The sequence below is a fragment of the Chelonoidis abingdonii genome, chromosome 1 (assembly GCF_003597395.2).
Source record: "Chelonoidis abingdonii isolate Lonesome George chromosome 1, CheloAbing_2.0, whole genome shotgun sequence".
Taxonomy (NCBI): domain Eukaryota; kingdom Metazoa; phylum Chordata; order Testudines; family Testudinidae; genus Chelonoidis; species Chelonoidis abingdonii.
In genome coordinates, this window is record NC_133769.1 from 340,572,079 (window position 1) to 340,597,969 (window position 25,891).

Sequence of the window (25,891 nt, forward strand, 5' to 3'; positions counted from 1 at the left end):
TGTGGTGCCTTATAGACTAACAGACGTTTTGGAGCATGAGCTTTCGTGAGTGAATACCACTTCGTTAGATGCAGTGGGTATTCACCACACGAAAGCTCATGCTCCAAAAGTCTGTAGTCTATAAGGTGCCACAGGATTTTTGCTGCTTTTACAATGTTTGTAATGGCTCAGCCATTCCAGTTCTATTCAAGCCTAAGTTGATTGTATCTAGTTCATATCATTCCAGCTCAGCAGTTTCTCGTTGGAGTCTCTTTTTGAAGCTTTCTGTTGCAAAATTGCATCCGCAGGTCGTCATTGAATGACAAGACAAGTTAAAGTGTTCTCCTACTGGTTTTGAGTGTTATGATCCCTGATGTCAAGACTTGTGTCCCATTAATTCTTTTGCACAGAGACTGTCCGGTTTGGCCAATGTATATGGCAGAGGGGCATTACTGGCACATGATGGCATATATCACATTGGTAGATGTGCAGGTGAATGAGCCCCTGATGGTATGGCTGATGTGATTAGGTCCTATGATGATGTCGCTTGAATTGATATGTGGACAGAGTTGGCATTGGGCTTTGTTGCAAGGATAGATTCCTGGTTAGTGTTTTTGTTTAGTGATGTGTCGTTGCTGGTGAGTATTTGCTTCAGGTTGGGGGGTTGTCTGTAAGCAAGGACAGGTCTGTCTCCCGAGATCTGTGAGAGTGAGGGATCATCTTTCAGGATAGGTTGTAGATCTTTGATGATGTGCTGGAGAGGTTTTAACTGGGGGCTGAAGGTGACATCTAGTGGTGTTCTGTTATTATTTCTATTGGGCCTGTTTTGTAGGAGGTGACTTCTGGGTACTCGTCTGGCTCTGTCAATCTGTTTTTTCACTTCAGCAGGTGGGTATTGTAGTTTTAGGTGCCACAAGCTCTCCTGTTCTTTTTATAAAAATATATGTATTTTCATAGATATAATTAGGTAAGAGAGAGAGGAAAAAGAAAAAAAAAAGGGGGTAACGGTTCCAACAACTATAACCATTAAAAGATAATTAGTTAGCATATAGTTAGTTAACTAATTGCTAAATATTACAAATAACAAGTAGACTCCATCTCAGGGCAAAGCTGGCTGAAAAGGAACTTGGGGCAGTTTGCCCACGCAGCCCCATATAGCCTCGGCAGGAAGCACAAGGATGTGTGGGGCACATGCCCAGGCCTAACGGGCATAGCTACCAAAAATCTCTGATCAAAGGCACAGAGTGCAGGCGCATCTGAAGTAGAGCACCACAAAGACAGTACTCAAAGAAGAATGGATGTTACTTGATTTTGACTGTTGCAACAAGGATATGACTCCCACATACTGAAAGTAAATACATATATTTGGAATGTATAATGTACAGCAGTACAACATGTCCATATGAATGTTATTTTATTCTTTAAAAACATCTAGAGCACTTATGAATTTTTAAAAACCACAAGCATACTGATCCCTCTCCAGCATTCACAGCTGCAAAAAAACAGAACATACCCGCTTGCTTTGCAAAGCTCTTTGGAAAAGTCGTAGGAAAGCAGCCAAACTAAAACGGTACATGTTATTGATTTTGGACAAGTCAGAGATAATAAAGTACATCTTGCTGGCACTCTCAGCTAGAGGGAGATAGGCATCCCTCTCCTGTGGATAAAAAGAAAAAATACTCAGGATCAGTACTCTACTGCCATCTAAGGGTCACTGAATACTTGTTCAACCTAGCAAAAAACCACTCAGATGCATTCTGCAACTTCAGAATATACCATAACCAATTACATTAAAATCAAAGCTATTTTGGTTCCTAACATACTTTAAACTCTATTACACTAAAAAATTAATCCACATACAAATATGAATTAAACAAGTTCATTTGTGTTTCTAGAATTAAAATTATATGTGCACTCTTATTATAAGCCCTAATGCTTTAATTTATAGTATTCTTATTATAACCCCTGCAATTTTAGGGCATATAATCCAGGCCTTTACATTAGTTCCAGTTTGAAATTTCGCATTAAACATGTTAGTTCAAAATTACTTTTCTATTCTTTTCATTTTAAACATTTTTTTTTATTTAAAAAAGATTGTTTCAGTTACGTACTCATTCAAGAAGTGTAAAACAGGTAAAGTATAACAATTAAAAATGCTTTTGGTGCTTGTATATCTGAAAATATCTTATACTTCAAAGAAAGAAATAAGCACAGCACTACCTTTACACATGTAGATGCATGCATGAAATCTTGGCTCCACTTAAATCAATGGCAAAACTCCCCATTGACTTCAGTGGGACCAGGATTTCACCTCTGATTTGTTCATGTCCATCTTTAAACATCAGACACAATAAGTGCTCTCATTTTAGCATTAGACATGTAGGGAAATACCAAGTATAACAGTACAAAAAATAATAACCAACCAACTAAAGCGGAAAATAATGTATGCAGGAGATAATCCCTATATATTGCAGGGCTCGTCCATGGATATCAACAGGATTACACAGGAGTAACAATGTTATTTCTGACATTGAAAAAAATTACAAAAATAAACATTTTAAGAAAAGACATCACCTGATCAAGAGAAATTTGAAGTTTGTGAGACTCAGCAAGAGATTCTTGGATGAGTGCACTACTTGCTTTAGTCTGATTCAAAGATTCAATCAGATCCTTATTTTCAAGTAGGTTGCCTTGTGATGTTGCAAGAGTCTGAAAAAATTAAAATTAACTTGAGTAATAAATTAACTCATAAGTTTACACTTCAGGAAACTGTGCAGTGTATAAATGGAATATGATGCTGATACTAATACCAGAATTTATCTTGAGAAATTATTCTTACCTTTACAGGTGCCTCTAACATGTTTGTTAGTCTTGGAACCGATAAAAAGCATATTAGAGATAAGATGGTCAGTCTGAAAACTGAAGTGTTATGTTGGTGCAGCAATAAAACACATGAACAATCTGCAGAAATTCGAGAGGCCCAGGTTAGAGTTGCTAGCTTTTATTGGGCTTATAGAAAAAGAAGGCCTTGTAGCCAGAGTCTTATCCACTCCTCCCTAAAAGGCGAATCTGAGACTCACATGCAGGAATTATTTAATGGCTTTCCTTTTATAATTTTAACCTGCAGTTGGCTGGCTTTTATAATCTTGCAGATTCCAAGGAATTTTCTACCTAGCTACTTTCTCTGTAAAGACACTCAAGTGTCAATCTCTGTAAGATTTACTCCTCCTCTCTCCCAACTGCAGCTACTGTGATTTACTAGCAACTAAGAAAGTCAGAGCATGAGATTGTGGAACACTTCTGGCAGACTCTGAGAGCTCAAGCACAGTGAGGCTGCATCTACATTGCAAAGCAATAGGGCTTGAACCCTGGGACCCAGCTTGACTCAGGCTCAGACCCTCCACCCCTGTGGGATCCTGGGGGCCTGGGTCCAAGCCCTGGGTTAGCGTGATTTATATGTAGACAGAAGGAGTTAGGCATAAACCCTGAGTTTGAACCCTGGTCTTACATAAATATACCCTAAACTGAAATCTGAGCACCCAATTGGCATGTCTCCCATAGGAATAAGAGGAAGAGCCTCTCCAAAGAACCCATAAACTCTAGTATATAAAATTGAGGTCACTGTGTGTTCAAAAAAATTGATTGAACCCAACAAGAAGCTGCAGAATCTTAAGAGCAACTGCTGTGCAGAAAGGACTCTCTCCCGTCCCAGAGCGAACAGGAAAAGAAGTGGTGAGATTTCATTTGAAAGACTATTTCCCCTTTTATTCTTGAACATAAAAATAACTGTAGGTTATCTTGATAAGTCTACACACACTCTAGTAAAATCTCAAGTAAGCATATATTAGCTTTTAACTCCTTTATATGTCTAAGCAAATTGGCCTAGAGAGACTGAAAACAATAACTTTAAACAATTGTTTGTAATATTCTAAACTTGTCCATGTCTGGATCAATCTCATCGAAGAGTACTAACCACAGTGCCTTAAAGATAAGTGAATCATTGAAAGTGTGATCAATGTGTTAAGAATTGAGAATTTATTATCATAAGTAAATATAATAAAAAATCTTGGCAATTTGCATTGTTCTTTGGTATAACTGCTGAGGCTCAACTCTATTCTATGGTAATGTTTGCAAGACTGTACTGTGTGTGTAATACACACCTAGAAGATTGGTATTATCTACACATGAGTGGTGAACTGTGGTTGGATACTAACGTGGTTCTGGATAAATTAATACATTATTGGTTGGTTAAGAATAAGCAAGTGTCCTGGTTTGAGAAAAACTGTTCAAGTTAAAAGTTGACCAAAAAAGAACCCAGTATTAACAGTAGCAACACTCCCTGGACTCAGTAAAAAGGGGTTATTTTATTAATACTATTCAATTGACAAACAAAGTTTGTTAGATTTCAGCTTGAAAATCTAACTAGCAAATTCAAAACCTGATCCCCCTTTCCTGCTTACAGAGGTAAGTAAATGGACAGTGGAAGGATATTATTTACTTTTTTTTAAAGAGAAAGTTACTCACCTTGTGCAGTAACCGAAGTTCTTCAAGATGGTTGTCCCTGTGGGTGCTCCACTTTAGGTGTCTTGGTGCCTTGCGCTTCAAATCAAAGATTTGTAGTAGCAGTGCCCTGGTTGGCCACTCATGCACGGCAGCTGTCTCGCACCACTCCAAGTGGCTACCTAGCGTGAGCAGCCAACCGTCCCTCAGTTCCTTCTCTATCCCATAGGATTGGTGTGAAACTCTGAAGTAGAGGGGAGGGGGGATAGCGGAGCACCCACAACCATCTCGAAGAACCTCAGTTACTGCACAAGGTGAGTTACCTTCTCTTCTTCTTTGAGAAGAAGGTGACTGTTGAGTAGTGCCCCTTAGTGGAGGGAAAGGGCTTTAGAGTTGGTTTATGTATGGTGGATAGCACCGAGAGTCCAAATTGAGCATCTACAGTTGATTGTTGTTCTAAAGTATAGTGTTTAGTAAAGGTATGGGCTGATGCTCAGGCAGCTGCTTTGCAAATGTCCAGTATTAAATGATGGGCACGTTGTTGAGAAAGGCCACAGATATCAGCATTGCTCTGGTGGAGTTTGTGCATACTCCAGAGGGAGCTGTCAGATAGTGGTTTTGGTAACACAACTGGATACATGTCAATATAGATTTGAATAGTCTTTGTTTGGATATAGTTTGACCCTTTGATCATTCTGTTGTGGAGAAAAAGAGTCTGGATGATTTTCTAAATGTTTTTGTTCTTTCCCTAAAGAACACTAGAGCTCTGTGGACATCTAACGTGTGAAGGGAGACCTCCCCGCTGTCTGTGTGTGGTTTCGGGAAGAATACAGGTAAGTAAATGGAATTCTTTAAATGGAATGTTGATGCGACCTTGGATATGAATTTAGGGTGTGGTCACAGAATTACTGTCTTTGAGGAATGTGGTGTAAGGTGGGTGTGCCATTAGGGCACCTAGTTCTCCCACCCTTCTTGCTAATGTGATGGCTACTAGGAAGGACACCTCCATAGATAAGTGTAACAATGAACAGGTTGCAAGTGGTTCAAACAGTTTGCCCATGAGAGCACGGAGAACAAGGCTGAGGTCCCACAGAGGGGTCAGGTCTCTTAGTGTGGGATAGGTGTTATTTATGCCTTAAAGAAGCATTTAGTCAATGGATGAGCAAATATGGTGAATCCATCCATCTTGCTGTGGAAGGAGGTGATGGAAGCAAAATGTATTCTGAGTGAGCTGGTCGATAACCCATATTTTTAAAGTGCCAGCATATAATCAAGGAGACAAGGTAATTGGGCCGACTGTGGAATAATATGGTTGTCTTGACACCAAGTACAGAATCAGTTCAGCTTATGCGTATCCATCTTTCTTGTCATTAGTCTGTGGCTGCTCAGTAGTATGTCTTGTACTTCAGTAGAACATTCCTTCTCGAGCCCTTTCATCCATGGAGCAACCAGGCCTTGAGGTGGAGTATGGCAATGTTGGGGTGACGGATACGTTCCGCATCCTGTATCAGCAGATGAGGCACTAGGGGAAGGGTTTGTGCTGGTTTCATTGCCATCTGTCTCAATTATGAAAATCATGTTTGTCTGACCCATGTTGGTGCAATGAGAATGACCCTGGATTTGTCTTGCCTAATCTTGTGAAGGACGCAACTCAGCAATGGGACTGGAGGGAAGGCACACAATAGTGGAGCTTCCCATTTCAGAAAGAAGGTGTTGCCCCAGGAGTTGTGCCCCAATCCGGCCCAGGAGCACTACTGTGGAGACTTGACATTGTGGGCAGTAGCAAATAGGTCTACTGTGGGGAATCCCTATTGTCTGAATATGACTTTGAGGATTCCAGGAACAATCTTCCACTCATGGGTTGATCCATTGTTGCGATCTGGTGTCCAGGCAAATAGGATGCCAGAATGTGTACGTTGTTGGTGATGCACCATTGCCAGAGGCGAACTGCTTCTGAACAGAGGGAATAAGATTGACCCCCCCTTGACAGTTTATATAGTACATAGTTGCTAGACTGTCCGTGAGAATCCTGATGGTCTTGTTGTGTATTAGAGGAAGAAAGTGCTGGCAAGGATTCTGGACTGCCCTTAAATCCAGTAAGTTTATGTTGGGATTGGATTCCACTAGTGACCAGCAACCCTGGATGGTATTGTCATGTAAGTTTGCCCCCCAAGCCAGGAGGGAAGCATCTGTGGTGATAGTCATAGATGGAGCTTTTTGTAGGAAGGGGACACTTGAGCATGTCCACCATGTGAGCAAGTCCTTTACTCTGCGGGACATTGTGAGACATCTGTTGAGAGAGTGTCTGTGCAGAATATAGACCATGTGGAGCCAGGCCTATAAACATCTCATGTGGAGCGTGGCATATTTTACAACAAATGTTGTAGTCGCCATGTGCCCCAAAAGTTTTAAGCACGTTCTGGTGAGACGCCCCTCACTGTTGTAATTAGATTGGTTAAGGTGAGGAAGCGTTGTTGGGGTAATCTCGCTGTCATGTTGAGAGAGTCGAGATGTGCCCCTAAAAACTCTCACTGTTGTGTAGGTATCAGGGTGGACTCCTGAAGATTTATTTGTAAGCCCAAAGCCATAAAAAGGGTTATTGTCATGTGAGTGGCGCTTGTTGCTGCCTGATGTATTGGTGCCGTTAGAAAGCAGTCATCTAAATATGGAAAGATCATCACTCCCTGCCTGCAGAAGTGAGCAGCCACAATGGTGAGAACTTTCGAAAACACCTTTGGAGTGGTAGACAGGCCAAAAGAAAGCACTCTGTATTGGAAATGTTGTTTCCCTAGGGTGAAGTGCAAGAATCATCTGTGAGCTGGGTGGATGGTAACATGAAAGTAAGCGTCTTGTAGATTGAGGGCCAAGAGCCAATCTCCTATCTGCAATGCCAGAATTACTGTGGATAGAGTCACTATTTTGAAAGGTTGTGTTCTCACAAAAAGACGGTTACTCACCTTTGTAACTGTTGTTCTTCAAGATGTGTTGCTCATATACATTCCAGTAGGTGTACGTGCCACGCGTGCACGCTCATCGGAAGACTTTTACTCTAGCAACTCCAGCGGGCCGGCAGGTCGCCCCTTAGAGTGGCGCCGCCATGGCGGCTGATATATACCCCTGCCGGCCCGCCCGCTCCCAGTTCCTTCTTGCCGGCTACTCCGACAGTGGGGAAGGAGGGCGGGTTTGGAATGGATATGAGCAACACATTTCAAAGAACAACAGTTACAAAGGTGAGTAACCGTCCTTTCTTCTTCGAGTGATTGCTCATATTCATTCCAGTAGGTGATTCCCAAGCCTTACCTAGGCGGTGGGGTCAGAGTGAGAGGTCGCAGCGTGAAGTATGGCAGAGGAGAAGGCTGCGTCTTCTCAAGATTGCTGGACCAGGGCATAGTGGGAAGCGAAGGTATGGACGGAGGACCAAGTCGCTGCCCTGCAGATTTCCTGGATGGGCACGTGGGCCAAGAAGCTGCGAAGCAGCTTAGCGCCCTGTAAGATTGCACAGCGACATGGCCCAGGAAGGTGAGCCAATTTCATAACAGGGCCGACAAATGGCACCCAGAGAGATCCTGCTAGAGGAGACACAACCCCCTGACTCTGTTCACTTATGCAAAAAAAGCCGTGGGGGGATTTGCGGAACAGCTTGGTTCGCTCTACATATAAGCAGCGCCCTCGAACGTCCAAGGAGTGCAGCTGCTGTCCTTCGTAGATGAATGGGGGTTTCGGAAGAAGACAGGTAGGCAAAGATCTCCTGGTTGAGCATGAAGGAAGGCGAAAAACTAGCCCTGGGAGAAGGCTGGGTGCCTAGGTTCTCAGTGCACCTGTCCCGATGGACCTATACGGGGGCTCACACGAGGCCGCGCAGTCCACACCCGTCTGTTAGCGGGACGGTGATGGGTACCGAAACGTCGTCTTTCCAGGAGAAGATTAGAATGGGAACACGTAAGCCAGCGCTAAACGGTGGACATAGTCAGGTCAAAACCAGGTTCAGTCCAGGAGGGCGGGCGCGATATCTGGGTAAAGACGCTCCAGACCTTTAAGGAACCTACTTCACCGATCGGTGAGAGCGACGGACCGCCATCGTTCCGGGCGGAGAAGTGGAGATAGCGCAGAGTGACCCCAGGAGAGGACCACCGCCAGGGTCTGCTGCTTGATGACCAAAGGTAATCGGGATACAGAGAGGGAACCTCGGCAGGCGAGAAGCGCCATCCGTGCACCAGCACTTAAAATCCTCCACTGGAGCCGTACGTCGGCCCTTGTAGGAAGGCTCCTACGTTTAGGCACCTGTCTCACCGGGGAGGTAGAGCAGCGCAATGCGAGACCGTGTGCAGCCAACTTCAGGGACCACGCCTGAGTGTAGCGACTGAATCGGGTGGTGACGGAGCGGCCGTGGTCCTGCGTGATCAGGTCCAGGAATGCAGGCAGGGACAGGATCGCTACGTAATGAGAGTCCGAGCAACTGAGAACCAATCTGCCGGCCCATGCCGGACGATCAGAAGCCAAGCGGGGCCGCTGTCCCCTGCACACCTCAGAAGGACCGTATGGTATTAACGGAAACGGGACGATACGCTAAAACAGGTGCGTCGCGCCATGGAATAAGGAAGGCGTCCGCAACCAGCCCGGTTCGAGACCCTAAGGAGCAGAACATCTGGCACTTCCTGTTTCTCGGCAGACGCGAAGAGGTCCATGCTGGAACATCCCCACCTCTGCAAGAGCGCGAGTCGCAGACGACGTACCGGCGGATGAGACCACTTGTGGGAAAGAGGAACGCTGCTCAGCCGATCGTGGTGTGTGGTGACGTGGCCGAGCGTGGTTGTCGAACCCCCGGAGAGAGAGTCACGAGTCATGGATGTGGGCTATTGCCAGGAAGTCCCACAACTCATGCCTCCCGACACAGAGAGAGTTCTGTCCGCCCTATTGTTACTATCGACATCGTCCTTGTGTTTCGGTGAACCACAACACCAGCGACCTTGAGCTGCGATGGCACGTCTGACAAGCAATGCCCGACTCCTCAATTCCCCGCGACGTGTTTGTGAGGGCTAGCTCCGAGGAGACGCTGCCTGTGTGTCCGCAGTTGTGTTCCGAGATAGTCACCACAAGTCTTATCGTCTGTTGTAGGGCACACTGGGAGGGCTGGAGTGGATTGAAATGGAGCCCGCCGCACAGCACCACACGTGGGTCCGAGCCACCAACGTATGGATTAGGAATCCTGGGGAACTGTACAACCGTGTCCAAAGCGTCCTGACGAGCTGCCAATAGCCAGACTGAGGGCCTGAGGCGGACCCTTGCGTGTCCCGTGACGAACGTGCAGGCTGCCATGTGGCCCAAGAGAGTCAGGTAAGTTCGTATTGAGGTCAAAGGTGCCGCCTACAACCTGTGGATGATGGCTGTCAATGCCTGGAACCGCGACAAAGGAAGAACGGCTCTGGCCAGAGTGGAGTCTAGAATGGCGCCGATAAACTCTATCCTCCGAGTGGGGGTTAGAGTTGACTTCTCGGCACTGAGCATCAGGCCTAGGCGTACGAAGAGTGTCCTGACCATGCGGACGTGAGCGAGGACTCGCTCTGAGGGTCCTCGGATCAGCCAGTCGTCGAGGTATGGAAACACATGCATGCAACTGCAGCGAAGGTAGGCGACGACTACAGCCATGCACTTGGTAAACACTCTCGGGGCCGTGGAGAGGCCGAACTGGAGGACCGCGAATTGATAGTGACGACTGCTGACAACAAACCGAACGAACCGGTGGGGCGGGAAGATGGCTACATGGAAGTAAGCGTCCTGCATATCGAGGGCGGCGTACCAGTCTCCGGGATCCAGGGATGGAATAATGGTCCCCAAGGATACCATACTGAACTTCAACTTCACCAGGTATGTGTTGAGCTCTCGCAGGTCGAGGATAGGCCTGAGGCCTCCCTTGGCCTTGGGAATTAGAAAATAACGGGAATAGAACCCTTTGCCCTTCTCGCTCTCTGGAACCTCCTCTATGGCCCCTTTGTCGAGGAGCGTTCACACCTCCTGTAGGAGGAGTTGCTCGTGACAGGGGTCCCTGAAGAGGGACGAGGGTGGGGGGCGGGTATGAAACAAACTGTAGATGGTATCCACGCCGCAGCGTGCGGAGGACCCAGCGGTCCGAAGTAAGCTGGGACCACGCCGGGAGGAAGAATGAAAGACGGTTGGAGAAAGGAGGAGATGGATCCGTAGGAGGGACTGGCGCACCTTCAAAATGAGGGCTTCGGGCCGGAGGAAGGCTTGGAGGAACCTTGGTTTTGTCCTCCCTGATTGCCCGAATGCCTACGCCGGCCATTCCTAGGCCGCCGCCTGGCGAAGTCCTGTCTTTGCCTGGGCTGCAGGTAAGGCCTGTGCTGTTGTTGAGGCCTGAAGGCCTTGCGCTGGGTGCGGGCTATGCATCCCAAGGCACGCATAATACCCTATTGTCTTAAGGCTTTGGAGCGAGGGTCAGTCTTGTCCAAAAACAGGCCTGGCCCTCAACGGAAGGTCCTGGATGGTGTAATGGAGTTCCGGAGGAAGGCCAGGACTGTAGCCAAGAGATGCGGCGCATCGTAACGCCGGAGCACGAGTTCTGCGGCCGAGTCTGCAGCATCCAAGCTGCCTGAAGTGAGGTTCTTGCGACCTTCTTTTCCCTCGATCCAGAATGGCGAGAACTTCTGTGGCGGGCGTCCTGCGGGGCAGTTTCTTTTACATTTGTCGCCTGCCACCAGCGTTGTTATTACGCTGTAACGTCCGAGAAAGAGCTTGGCTGGTTGGACACCTGCAGCTGCAGGGCGCTGCAGAATAGACCTTCCGGCCAAGGCAGGTCCATACGCCTCGCTTCTTTGGACTTGGGGGGCCGGCTTGTTTGACCGGGGGCTGCTTCCTCTCATTCACAGATGGACGACGAGGGAACAGGGGGCGTTGTGAACATACAAATATTCATAGCCCTTTGAGGGAACCATGTATTTTCGCTCCACGCTACGAGCAGCAGGGGGAATGGAAGCCGGGGACTGCCAGATGGTCGTGGCATTGGACTGAATGGTCCGAATGAAGGGAAGGGTGACACGAGTGGGCGCATCTGCCGACAGTATGCTTACTACTGGGTCCTCAATCTCGGAGACGTCCTCAGCTGTAAATTCATGTTCTGCGCTACGCGCCTGAGGAGGTCTTGGTGTGCCCGGAGATCAAGTGGAGCGGGACTACTGGATGTGGTCCCCGCCACTGCTTCATCTGGGGAGGAGGACGAGGAGAGACCCGGCAGGAGAGGATCTGTTGGCGGCTCTGCCTGGAGCAATGCCTCTGGTGGGTGCTCAGGGTCCTGAGGCTGATGACCTCTCCTCTGTAGGGGACGGAGGAGGCCGGGAAGAGGTGGCCTCCGGAGCCCTGTGTTCGGAGGCGGACGAACGCGGAGGGATCTGCTGAGGGCCCTGGGCTTGTTAGTATGCCCAGGGGGTCCAGAAACCCCACTGCTGAAGACCATGCTCCTGCTGGGTCTCAGGGAACAGAGCAGCAGGTCTGTCAGCGTCCAGGTATGCGCTGTCCTCTCGCGAAGAGACTGATGCCTAGCGAGACAGCCACGGAGGGGCTGAACGGGAGTGATATGGGTCCGTCACTCCTGATGGCGGAGACCTCCTCGGTGCCAGAGATCGGTGCCGCGAGCCATACCGGTGCCGCGATCGAGACCGGGACCTGCCACCAGCGCGGTGCCGGGAGGTCGACCTGGATCTGGATCGTTGATGGCGAGAATGGCTCCTCGAGTCACGGTGCCGGTAACGATGGCTCGAGCCCAAGCGGTGCCAGGAATATCGGGACCGGCGTGAAGATGACCTACGCCGCGAGTACGATCAGTACCGCCACGGAGAGCGGTGCCGGGACTGCGAGCGGCGTCGCGAGCGAGACCTCCCTCTGGACCAGGAGAGGTGCCGGGATCTTGACGGTGATCGGTGCCGACTCGGGGAGTCCAGGGACGGTGCTCGCATGGTCATGGGCTTGCCCTTCAATTGAAGAACCTGCACCGGCAGTGCCGGGGGTTGGGGCAGCATAGGCTCTGTCAACGCGATGAGGTCCCCGGCCAAGGAGAATGTCTCGGGCGTAGATGGGACCACCAGCTCGACCTCAGATCTTAGCGGGGAGCTGGGAGGGATCGGACTCAACGGACCTGCCGGGCCCAGAGTCGATGAAATCCCTGGCACGGCCGTCGCAGCCGGAGTCGGCGGTAGGTGCTCCGTCCGAGCCTGCTTAGCCAGGGTGGAGGACGTTGACGGTCTTTTCCCGGGGCCGGGCGCCAGAGAAGGACAGTGCTGCTGCGTTTTCGCGGGCCCGGAGTGGTCCGGTGCCGCAGCCGAGGTGGCACTCGGTGCCAAGGACGAAGGGTCAAGCGCCGCTTCCATTAGCAGAGTCTTTAGGTGCTGATCTCGCTTCTTTTTGGTCCTTGGTCGGAAGGCCTTGCAAATTCGGCACTTCTCAGAGATATGCGATTCCCCAAGGCACTTTAGGCAGGCGTCGTGGGGATCGCTAGTGGGCATCTGGAGGATCGCTAGTTGGGCCATGCAGCTTCTCGCAGGCGATGCACGGCTTTGAAACCCGGCCAAACCAGGCATGAGCCCGGCGTGCCGGGCCGCGGGGAAGGGCTAGAAACCCAAAAGCCCCGCTAGACTATATAATACAACAAGAACTATTAAACTACAACAATCCTATAACCTTCACTAACTATAACTAAGAAACTTACAAAATTAGAATAGAAAAAACAACAAAACAAGGAGAAGCTAGGGCACGTGGAGGAACATGCTATGCCGCGCCAGGACTACCAACAGTTCCAACGACCGAACACGGTGGGTAAAAGGAAGGAACTGGGGAAGCAGATGGGCCGGCAGGGGGTTTATATCAGCCGCCAATGGCGGGCGCCAACTCTAGGGGGCGACCTCCTGCCGGCCCGCTGGAGTTGCTAGGGTAAAAGTCTTCCAACGAGCGTGCATGCGCGGCGCATACACCTACTGGAATGGATATGAGCAATCACTCGAAGAAGAACTTGTTGAATTTCCATAAATCCAGGATGGGACTCCACCCTCTAGTTTTTTTTCCTGAGTGAGAAAATAATGGGATAAAACCCTCTCCCCCTGTGTTGAACTGGTACAGATTTTATGGCACCTAATTGTAGGTGGTGGTTTATATCCTGTTGTAACAGGTGCTCGTGAGAGGGTTTCCAGACGAGGGACAGGGAAGGGGAATGCATAGGTGGGATAAAAATAAAGGAGATGGAGTAACCCTGCTGGATAATTTCCAAAACCCATTTGTCTGTAGTGATGGTCTTCCAGACTGGGTAATATGGTGACAGACGGTCTCCAAATGGGCTGGAGATAAGATGTAAATCCAGAATTAGGAATGTGGGGCTCTCATGTCCTCAACCAACGCCTCAAAATGTTTGCCTGGAAGTAGATGGTTCAGACTTGGACGGCTGATCTTGGGGCTGCCGGCATTGGTCACAGTGTCATTGGGGTTGAGTGTATGGGGCAGTGCAGAATCGTGGATTGTAAATTCTGCCCTGTTTCTGTTTATTTGGAGGGACATAAATTCCAAGTGTCTTCAAGGTTGCCTGGGAGTCCTTTAAGGTGTGCAAGGACGTGTCAGTGTTGTCTGCAAACAGTTTTTGGCCTCCAAAAGGTAAGTCCTCAACTGTGGCTTGACCTTCCCTCGGAAACGGACAGATGTAGCCAGGAAGTGCGATGCATGACAACGGATGTAGCTACTGAACATGCTGCCGTGTCTGCAGAATTGAGAGAAGCCTCAAGGGCTCGTTCTGGCGATGAGGGAACTCTCCACGATGTTAGCCTTATATTGTTATCATTTGTCATCTGGAAGCTGTTCAATAAAAAATGACATTTGAGAGAATAGGTTGCATGTGCATTTTGCCATTTAGAACAAGTAGTTAGCTATGCAGAATTGGAGGGTAGCTGATGAGTAGGCTTTCCACCTGAAAAGGTCTAACCTTTTCCAGTCCTTGTCATAAGGGATGGTTCTAAATTGATGTTGCTTTCCCCTTTGATTAACTGCTTCTGTTGTCAATGAGTTTGGGGTAGGGTCGGTGAATAAAAACTCAGTTCCTTTTCTGGGATATAATAGTTCTTGTCAGATCTTTTACAAGAAGGTGGGGCTGTGGCCGGTGTCTGACAGATTATTTTGGCCGGATCCATTATGGCTGCATTAATAGGCAATGTAATCTTCGCTGATGTGGATGCTTGAAGTATGCGTTTGTGCTAGGTCTCTGGTAGCTTTGCTAGTGAGATGTCCAAGGATTCAGCCACTCATTTGAAGAGGTCCTGGAAGGATCTGAAATCATCCCCCAAGGTGAGGGGGATGGAATTATTGTGTCATCTGGCGATGAAGACAAAATGTGGGTGGGTGGAAGGGTATCACCCTCAGGCGCATCTTCAGGTTCCTCTCCCTCCTCATCCAGCACTTCCGAAGGAGCTAGTGCAGGAGGTGACAGGGAGCAAGTTGTTCTGGATCTAAATGGGTTGGGGGGGCTGAGGTTTTGGGCCCTATATAATGCCAATGGGTCGAGTATGCCCAGTTGGGTGGAAAGGCCATGGTAGGCAGTACCAATAGTGGAGGCTGCCAGCCTTATGCATCCATAGACATGCAGTGCTGAGAGGGTCCCAGTTTAGGTGAGGAATAGTAAGGGGTGTAGAACCCTGCCTCATCCTTTTCTTCCTCATCACTGGAGAGAGGAGGAACTGAGCCAACAGGCGTAGCAACCAGGCTTGGTCCCAGTCTCGCTGGGGTACCGTTGGTGCCGAATAGCAGAGTCCCAGGTGTTGAGGTAACAAGTAGGTCCACCTGTCTGATGAATTGCTGTAGCACTGGGAAAATCGACACCAAGGACAGCAGAATGCTCTGGCTGGGAATCAGGGTGAGAGCTGTGGGTCCCGCTGACTTACTGCACTGTGTAGGGGCAGCAAGGGGCGCTATTGAGCTGCTTGGTGCTAAGGTTCTCTTTGGCTCCGTCAGTGCCAAGCTGGAAGGCTTGGCTTTAGTGTGCAGAGTGTTTTGAGAGCTAGCCCACACCAGGTCTTTAGCTCCTCAGGAAGTCTCAGGACTGGATGTTCCCGGTGCCTCATGGTCCAGGGCTCTCAGTGCCTTCGGTACCGGGGCAGATTTTGACTTCGGAGATTCTCTCTGTGGCAAAGACTGAGACCAGTTATTTGCAGCCTTTTTAGGAGCAAACTCCTTAGCAGTTATTTTGGAGGTAGAACCCCTGTCAGACGCTGCCTCTGGAGACTGTTGGCCAGGAGATGTCCTGGACTCGGGGTCAAAGGCTAGTCTGAGGGATTTCTCCATCAGGAGTTTTAACGGGAGATCCCTGATCTTCCTCGTCCTAACAGTCAGTTTTTTTGCAGTGGGGAAACTTCTGAGCAATGTGTGTCTCCCTTAAGCATCGGCCACATGCGTGTGGCCGTCAGAGACCATTACAGAAAGTCTGCAGGTCAAGCACGTTTAAAGCCAGGAGAGCCTGGCATACCTGACTGGATCTTAGTTTTGAAGCAGAAATGGGAATAATCCCATTCTGTCCCTCTTCTGTTTTTCACGGGGAAGGGGGTGTCATAAACAGATAGCTAAGGGTTAATGTCTCTTTCACCTGGAAAGGGTTAACAAACAACACCTGACCAGAGGACCAATCAGGAAACAAGATACTTTCAAATCTCAAGGGAGGGAAGCTTTTGTTTGTGGTTTTTCAGTTTGATTTTGTTCTCTCGGGGTCCTGGACAGGACTAGAGGTGAAACCAGGTTTCTGCAATCTCCCTGCTACAGTCTCTTATCTGTTCAGAATAGTGAGTAAGTAAAAAGGTGGTTATAGTCTTTTTATTTGTGTTTTTCTTTATGTGCAAATGTGTAGTTGGCTGGAAATATTTTAAATTGTATTTTTCCTGGATAAGGCTGTTTATCCATTTGTTATAAGCTAATAGACCCTGTATATTTCATCTTGATTACAGAGACATTTTTATGTTTTTTTCCCTTTCTTTCAGCTCCACCTCTTTTTGTCTTTTTTCTATTTGTCGCCTGTGGGTGCTTCTTTGATTTGTCCCTCTGCATTCAGTTTTCCCTGGAAGTCATGGTTCCTATTTCTTGTGTTGGGGTGCCCTCTGGTGTTTATTGTCTGAACTGCTGTTCCTCTGCTGCCTGCTTGGTTTGCCTAGCAACAGTGCTTTTTTTTAACTTCTTCTATCTAATCTTTCACATGTAATTAAACCAAAAAAACCCACCTCTTTTATATGCAAATATGTTCTGCTGGTTTGCTGACTCACAGCTGGAGTTTCTATTGTTTAACAAAGACCCTTGTTACCTAATGGCTCCTTGCTTAGGCAATCTCTGCACAACCAGAAAGGAGAAAGAAAGAAAAAAAATTCTCTGGCTGCAGTTTAAAAAAAAACCCTTCTCTGTGCTTACAAGCAGCTAGAAAAGAAAATTAATATTCCTTACTGGCTTTTGGATTCCATCTATCCCACCGCTGTCGCCATGTCATAGTATTCTTCCCAAATCTGAACTTTAGCGTCCAGAAAATGAGATACTAGCATGAATCCTCTAAGCTTAATTACCAGCTTAGATCCTGTAGTGCTGCCACCAACCAGAAATTCCAGTGTCTGGTACACTCTGTCCCCAAAAACCTTCCTGGGGACCCCAAGACTCAGATTCCTTGAGTCTCACAACAAAGGGGAATAAACCATTTCCCTCCCTAGGTTACCCTGGAAGACTCTTCTCCCCCACCAATTCCCTGGTGAGTACAGACTCAATCCCCTTGAGCCTTAACTAGGAAAAAAATCAAACAGGTCTTAAAAAGCAAACTTTTAACAAAAAAAGAAAGAAAAAACATAAAAATTGTCTCTGTAAACAAGATGAAAGGATACATGAAAGAAACTAGAACAAAGGACAGTAACCACAGGAAGTGTGAGCGACTGCTGGACCCAGACTAGAAGGAGACTAGTCTGTAAAAGGAAGCTTACTGGAACACCTCTGAGGATGAGGTTTTGTCTGTATTCAGTTTTCTTACTATATTAGGCATAGACTTGCATGTTCTATTTTATTTTGCTTGGTAATTCACTTTGTTCTGTCTGTTACTACTTGGAACCATTTAAATCCCACTTTCTGTATTTAATAAAATCACTTTTTACTTATTATTTAACCCAGAGTGTGCATTAATACCTGGGGAGTGGGGGCAAACAGCTGTGCATATCTCTCTGTCAGTGTTATAGAGGGTGAACAATTTTTGAGTTTACTCTGCATAAGTTTTATACAGGGCAAAATGGATTTATTTGGAGTTTGGACCCCATTGGAAGTTGGGCATCTGAGTGTTAAAGACAGTAACACTTCTTTATCTGCTTTCACTTAAGCCTTCAGTTTGTGGGACGTGGTTCTGTGTTTGTAGCTGGTAAGCGTGTCTGGCACAACCAGGCAAGGTTCTGGAGTCCCAAGCTGGCATGGAAAGCAGGGACAGAAGTAGTCTCAGCACATCAGTTGGAAGTTCCCAAGGAGTTTTCTGTGATCCAACCTGTTACACACTCCTCGAATAAGAACGTCTAATTATCTCTAAGTGCACTATTTAATTTCACTATTTCTGGCACACTCTCTAGTCAGACAATACTGCAAAATTTGACTCTAGCCAGTTAATTTTTTACTCCCTTTTTCCAGTCCCCATCTGAAATGATAATTCAGACCTCACCACAGAACAAGTGACATACTTGCTCTACGGTTCTAACTTCCCCTCTGAAATTAGCTAATTAAAGCTTACAATATATCTGCAACTATAGTAATGATGTTAGTATTTACTGCAGTACGAAATTTTAATAAGAAACATTGCTGACTTGCAAGGACATAGTCAACTTATCAATGTTTTCATTCCAATGTCTTTTTGAAAGGTTGACTGCATGTAAAGGTACTGTTTAAAAAGTAAGTAATTAATAGATTCTGTTACTTAGCTACACTTTTTACCTTTTTTTCCCAAATTGCACCATAAAAGGCTTCTGCTGACTTAAAAAAAAATAATAGCAGAATTATTCTCATGAATAATAATAATAATTAGGCAGATTTCCTCAAATCTATCAACAGCTCTAACAATCTATCAAGAGAATACCAAAGAATGTAGGGATGTAACTGAATTGGTAGAACGTAAAACCATTGAATAGAGGGCCTGATTCTGCTCTCACTGAAGCAAACCGTAAAGCCCCTATTGAATTAATGGTGCAAGATGATACCCAGAATGTCCAATCCAATTTCTCTTAAAAGCCACATAAAGATTTATTTGACTTTAATAGGCAATGGAGCAGGCCCATATTCAGCAAGACTAGTACAATAAAAGGCATATAACCAGACTGTGATCCCCTTACTCCTAATAGTAAGCAGATACTCACAAGAGTACCCCCAATGATTCCAGTGGGATGACTCATAAAAAGGAACTGCTCACTGATGGGAGTAAGGAGTTCACAATCTGGCACAAAGCCTTTATGGCTGAAAAGCGACAGAAAACAAAATTCACTGTTTCCTAAAATGTACTCTACTTAATAAGGTTCATTACACACACAAAAAGACAGCTGCACTGCTTCAAACAAATTGTTGGATGTTTTCACAAATGCTTCAACTGTGCTGAAACGTAATCCTCTTCCTTTGAGGTTATCCTTACCTCTACAGGTGTACCATTGGATTCAGATCATGTTCTTTTTGATTAGAATCAAAATCCAACAGAATATTTAGAAAGCCAACTTCAAAATAACAGAAGAAAAACCGAACTCAAAAGAGAATTATGGCTCATAGGCAATGAGTACCTCTATACCAATGGTAGAGTATTAAAAGTGAGAATCATCATTTTCCTAATTCATTTTCACATTTTAATTTTTTGAGATCTTACACATTTCTTGTATTTATTTACAGAAGGCACAAAAGTAACGCACATCCCTGTCTCTGCACATCCTAATGGATTTTTTTTTTTTAATTTCTACCATTTCAACCTACATATCTTGATTCAGTGGCGGTACATATTCTTTGTGACTGTTTCCAGATCTAAAATTTGGCAATTTTTCATCAATCAAAAAAAGAGAAAAAGAAATAGTATAATCCATGTTTTGTAAACTAACAAACATTTTCCTTTTTCAAGCACTAACTGGATATTTGACCCTAATGTGGCTATGAGAATCTTGAATGTCCTGAAATGCTACAATTCGCCATGAGTTTACACATTTCCTTTCTCCAACCCTCTAAACAAATTCTTAAGCTCATTATTGCTATTAACAATTTTAGCATCTGGCATTTAAACAGATATCAGTATTAGATCTACTATGTTAATCTGAAATCAGTAGGACATATTTATTTTACCTCCAAAAGAGATTCCTCAAGTTTAGCTAATTGTATCTTCTTGTCTTCTTCTTGTTGCAACAGTTTTGTCTTCTGTTCTTCCAAATCTGGTTTTTCGTGCTGGATAGTTAAAGCTAAAAGCTAAGAGGAAAGCAACATATTCAACAAGAAGGAGAATATTAACCTCAGTAATACTTGGCATTAATTTTGGCCATGTATGTTAGCCAATGTTTTTAACACATGCTTAAACACTAGATAGTCCAGTATCGTAGCCCTTGTGTATGTAAAATACCATGATGATAAATAGAATACATTATGAGAACAGGGGAAAGAATGGGCTTCAAAGACTACATCTACACTCCAAGCTAGGGGTGTGATTCCCAGCTCATGTAGACTTACTCATGCTAGCTCTCTGAAATAAGCTAAAATAATAGTGTACCTACTGAAGCACAGGGGCAGTGGCAAGGGCTAGCCAGATGCAGGGGTAGCTCCAGGCACCAGCATACCAAGCGCGTGCCTGGGGCAGCAAGCCACAGGGGGCCCTCTGCCGGTCGCTGTGAGGGCTGCAGTTAGGTTGCCTTCAGCGGCATGCCTGCGGAGGGTCCGCTGGTCCCGCGGCTTCGACGGACCTCCCGCAGGCTGCCACCAAATCCGCAGGACCAGGGACCTCCCACAGGCAAGCCACCGAAGGCAGCCTGCCTGCCGTGCTTGGGTCGGCAAAATACCTAGAGCCACCCCTGGCCAGATGAAGTACAAACCCACCAGAATCCCAAGGTATGTTTATCTGCGCTGGGAAGCACACACCTAGCTCATAACGTAGACGTAACCAACAAGTAGATCCAACAAGAAATAATGGTAATTTCTTCTCTGTTTATCTGGCTTCTTCCAGCAACTTTATGCTACCCAAACAGTCCTCCTACCAATGCTGCTCAGTTGTTTTCCTGTTTTCAGCAGGCAAAGATGAGTTGTATGTCTGCTTAATGTTTTACCTTTTTCTCCAATGTCAAATTTTATGTTTGTTAGTTTTGAATAAACTAGCTTCCCAATGAGTATTGTTTTGAAATGATGAGGGTTTTTATTTTCTAATTCCTCCTTTTTTCTAGTGGCCCTCTATTTGTCCCACTTTTCTCTAAATATCATAGACCAAACTCTCAGCAGCTCCCAGCAATTTGGTGGAAGACCTAACACATTCAGCCTTTAGGTTTCATTGATCTCTTCTTGACCACAAATACAAAGTATTTTGAGACCAGCAGTACAGTTTGTCAAGGACAGAAGTCTGGAGAACTGTTTTGCTAAAATTTTAAAAGCACCATGAATACTCTTACAAATGCAACTAATAATTTAGGGTTTAATCTGATTCAGTTGAAGTCAATGGAGAACTTCCACTTACTTCAGTAGGTGTAAAATGGATGAAGACTGTTACCACCTGCCAGTCTATGATTTGCTTGTAAGGTATATTAAAAAAAAAGTTACAATTTTTATTTCAATTTAATTATTTTAATAATTATTTTATTGTTTAAATTTTTGTGCTGCATTATATCCCCATAGTTCTCACAACAAATTGGAGATTGCAGCTATATTCTGTAAATGGGGGCCTCTGCCAGGTCAGAAGTCAAGGTGTATCCAGAGATGAATGCAACCCAATGTCTATTAATTATTATTATTTTATTATAAGAAATGTTAAATGCATACCTGTCCTCTTAAACCACTTCTTGTAGTAGTAAAGTTAACTTCAGTAATAATGGAAGCTGCATCAGGTGGAATAAAGGGATTTGGGTTTCGCGTTGACAGAAATAGGCGGAATTCTTCATTATAGTCAATAATTTTGTCACCTATTTGTACAGCATATCGTGGTCCTATTAAAAATACATATATATTATCCTAAGTTTGATTAGGAAATTCCAGAATTGTCTGAAAATAAATACCCACCATGTGAAAAAACTTGAGAACCAAATGTTAGGTTTAGTTTAAAAGAAATAGTCTTATAAAACTAACAAAACTATTTTCATAAATATTATAAAAAATAAATTAAAATATTTTTATGAGATTAACTTTCCCCTATATTGTTGAAAATAAAAATACAGCAGCATCCTAGAAGTGCATTAGAACCAGATACTAAAAAGACTCAGACCAGTCTGCTTTTGGGTGAATACCACCTGGTCCTGGTGATTTATTACTGATTAATTTATCAATTTGTACCAAAACCTCCTCTAATGTCACCTCAAACTGGGACAGTTCCTCAGATTTGTCCCCTAAAAAGAATGGCTCAGGTTTGGGAATTTCCCTCACATCCTCAGCTATGAAGACCAATGCAAAGAACTCATTTAGTTTCTCCGCAATGGCCATATCATCCTTTAGTGTTCCTTCAGCATCTTGATCGTCCAGTGGTCCCACTGGTTGTTTAGCAGGCTTCCTGTTTCTGATGACTTGAAAAAATTCTTGCTATTAGTTTTTGAGTCTTTGGCTAGCTGTTCTTCAAATTCTTTTTTGGCCTTGGCTATCTTCCCTGAATATACTATGAAATGTGTATCAGTTTTTCGTGCATTTTATCCCATCAGCTCACTGGACCTCATAGCCTGTGGATAACTATTTTCCTGCTCCATCCTCATTTTGATGTTTCTCTTTTCCTGTAGTTTTCTAAGAAAATTAAAGAGAAACTGCAATAATTAACAATCTAAAAAGCTGATTTCAAGCCCTAAGTTAAAGCACTTCATTTTTGAACTCTGTAAGGGTCAGAGATCCCAAACAAAAGCATGTGCTTCAAAGTACGACTAGAAAGTCAACTTAAACTTTAGAATGATTCAATGTGTCTTGTTTTATCCTATTTGACAGAACTTTAAATATGTATAAATATTTCCAACACAGATCACACATTACATGAGTAGTGGAAGGTAAACATAAAAGAGCAAAATCCTAACCAACATTCATGTAACTATAAAGCAGCAAGTTAAAAATTAGATTCTGTACTACGTACATTGATTTAATTCAGATATCTAAAAAGCTCTCCCTCAAACTGTCAGGCATTTACCTTGAGCAACAAGATCTTTTCTTAACAGCGGATAAAGAACTGGCTCTACTCCATCCATCTCCTGTAGAATAAGTGTTTTCCCAAATCTCACTGCCAGCTCAAGAGCAGTAATGAAGCTAGCATCCTGTGTAAAAAAATTAATGCCTATTAATGTATTTAGTTCCTTAATATTAATATATTATTTAGTCAATTGTGGAAACATTAAATATTGTGCAAATAATCTATATCTCTTTAAGGATGCACATCGTAAGATTATTTCGTCAAAAAAAACATTGTAGTTAGCCGTAACAGTTATTCATTAAATATATTTGTCTCTGCATATTCACATTTTAGGAATAACATGTCCTGCCAAGCAAGTCACTGAAGAATTTAAAGCAGTAAAACTGAAATGCAAGGGACATCAGATCAAGTGATCTGCAACCAAGAGCACAAAAAACATTTTCACTTGACTATCTTTTGGTACCTCTCTGCTACCCGTGTCATGGAGTATACACCCCATGCAGGCCCAGCAACCAAGGGGTTAATTCAGGTACTACAGCCAGACAGGCTTAAGGTGATTAACTTGGAACTCAGTGGAGTGAGCAGGCCTGCCTTCCCCTACTGACCCCTGGGAGATTTAAGACCTGAAGGAGTTTCCAGACCCCCTAAGCACTAGGACCAGCTGACCCAACTAAGTATAAGGGGAAAACCCACATACCCCGGGCGGACTCAGGCAATAGGAACTGACTGACTGACCCACCAGAGGGAGCGAACTCTGGGGCAATGCTCCATCTGGCCAAAAGCAGTTCTGTTGCATCAATACATCAGCTCACAACCAGGAAACATTATTAATAGTCGAAAGCAGAGAGGAACTGATGGGGCTATGCCAATTTGCAGATGCAGTATATCTGGGAATAACTATTATGTAGTCTTCTTTTCTCCTTTGTGAAGTTGCATCTGTGGATCTCCACTGTAGCAGTCCAGCAAACATTGACACTGCTGAATAGCAGACATACTACCTATTCAAGAGAATAAGCACTGCTCTCCCAAAATTTGCATCTGCTCATGTCTCAGAATAAGAATCATGGAAGAGTGACATGAACTTCACATGCCACCTTTCCAAATTTCATCTTTAGACTTATTGTAAAGACAAAGTGTAAAGCTGTTACTACTCTAGGAGAATGGACCCTGAGTCCTTCTTGCACACACAATCTGATGAAGCTTAGATAGTTTCTGCCACAAAATAGCAAGGTCTTTGGTTCTCTCTCCAACACCACAAAATGGTTTTCAAGTAGACTCTCTTAAGGGTATAGTTGTCAGGATCCTAGCAAGGACAGTCAGGACACAGGGTCAGAGCTGAGTCAAACTAGAGGCTGGGAGTAGTGAAGGAGTTCATAGTCAGATTCCAGGACAGGGTCGATACCAAGATTCACAGTCTGAGTAGGGTTTCAGGGTCCAGTTCAGAAGGCGAAGTCCAAATCAAGCCAAAGTTGAAGCCAAGAGCTCAAGAGCAAGGAACAGGAATGGTCATCACAGCTACAGGATATCCACACTGTTGCCTGGACATTCCTGCAATGCCCATTGGGCTTATATAGGGTGAAGAGCCAATCAGGAGCAATGAGGCTGCTGTCTGTCAGACTCCATGAGGCAAGGTTATCCATGGTTTATGTTCACAGCAGGTCATGAGCAGTGGAGCACATGCTGATTACAGCTGCTGCTGTGTGGCAGCATAGGGATGTTGGCAGCTCTACAGGCTTTGGTTCTAGACCCACAGGGCCTTACAGTAAGTAGTTCTCCATGGTAATAACCAATAGTCTTTTTTTACATCTAAGCTACAAAACATGGCTTTGTCTGGTAAATCATGGACTTCGGAAAATCTTTCGTAAAGAAGAGATTAATTCAGATTAAAAAGTCTGAGACTACTTTAGTCAAAAATTTTGGGTGTGGTCCCAAAGTACCTTATCTTTATTTTAAAAAATAAAAAGAGCATGAAAAAAGTTCATCATACGAACTTGCTGCTGTGAAATCATTCTGTGTGGAAGCAATATAAAGCATGAGATAAGGTTAAGGATCCTGCCCTATAATTTTAAATAATCTGATGTCTCTGCTACTCAAATCAAACTATCATTGCTATTAAATCTGTAAATACCAATAATTTTATTTTTAAAATTAACTAGAGCACAAAATTTATGAAAACAGATAAACTTTTTAATGTTAAAAGTATGTAAAATGTTAATTGCATTTGCCAATTTTACATAATCTTTTGGTACAATATATATAGATAAAGGGCTTCCCAGTAGTTTCAGAAAGAGTGAGCCAGCATATGTAGTTATTTCTTCCTTGAACATTGTGTGAAATGATATAATCCCAAGAACCTGGCTACATCAGTGAATACTATCACACTTCCCCTCAACCCACATTATGGGGTCCTGGGGCCAGCAAAGCTCAGACAGAATTGAAGTTCTAGGATTAAGAGTAAATACTGGACCTGTTGGTTAATAACTTCCAAGCGAGATTCTTTCAAATGTGTCTTCAACCATTCTGTAGCCCTTGAAGAAGGATCTATTAAAAAGGGACAAATTCGACTCTGGAAAAAAAAAAAAAGTTATATGCTACAATCTGGTTATAGGAAAAAAATATGAAACTAACAACCTTTCTTAGACTGGTCTGTTTTAGACAGGAGTACAGTAGGAAAGAATCCAGCATATTGCTGGTCACATGTTAATATAAAACCAAGTCTGCAGTATGAGGCTCTCTGTCTACATCCCACTTTGGAGTTTGATGGGAGCAGGAAATGTGGCGTTTGAAGGAGACAAATTAACAAGAAGAAAGGGAGACAGAGATTCTGCCTTGTGGAGGCAACGAATATTTGGCTCCTGTATCTCATCTTAAAAACAAAAGGCCAGATTGAAAATGGACCTCCACGCATGTGTCCACTAGGAAGGGGAAGTAGCAAGATTTGCCAGTTACTTGGCCCACAAAACAGCCAGTCATAATTTCAGTTGTAGAGATTGTTCCTTCTGTGAGGCAGAAATGCATGTTGCATGAAAGGGGATGAAACTATTCACTACAGTAAGC

The 25,891-nt window shown here is 44.7% G+C and overlaps 1 protein-coding gene across 1 annotated transcript in view; it reads right to left on the reverse strand.

The window, feature by feature from the left end:
• DYNC2H1 (dynein cytoplasmic 2 heavy chain 1) overlaps nt 1-25,891 on the reverse strand; it is a 423,384-nt gene that overhangs the window by 244,389 nt on the left and 153,104 nt on the right. Inside the window, 6 exon segments of the mRNA XM_075066411.1 lie at nt 1,493-1,636; nt 2,554-2,688; nt 19,828-19,947; nt 21,499-21,662; nt 22,835-22,958; nt 25,302-25,400. Of these exon segments, the coding sequence (XP_074922512.1) occupies nt 1,493-1,636; nt 2,554-2,688; nt 19,828-19,947; nt 21,499-21,662; nt 22,835-22,958; nt 25,302-25,400 (786 nt within the window).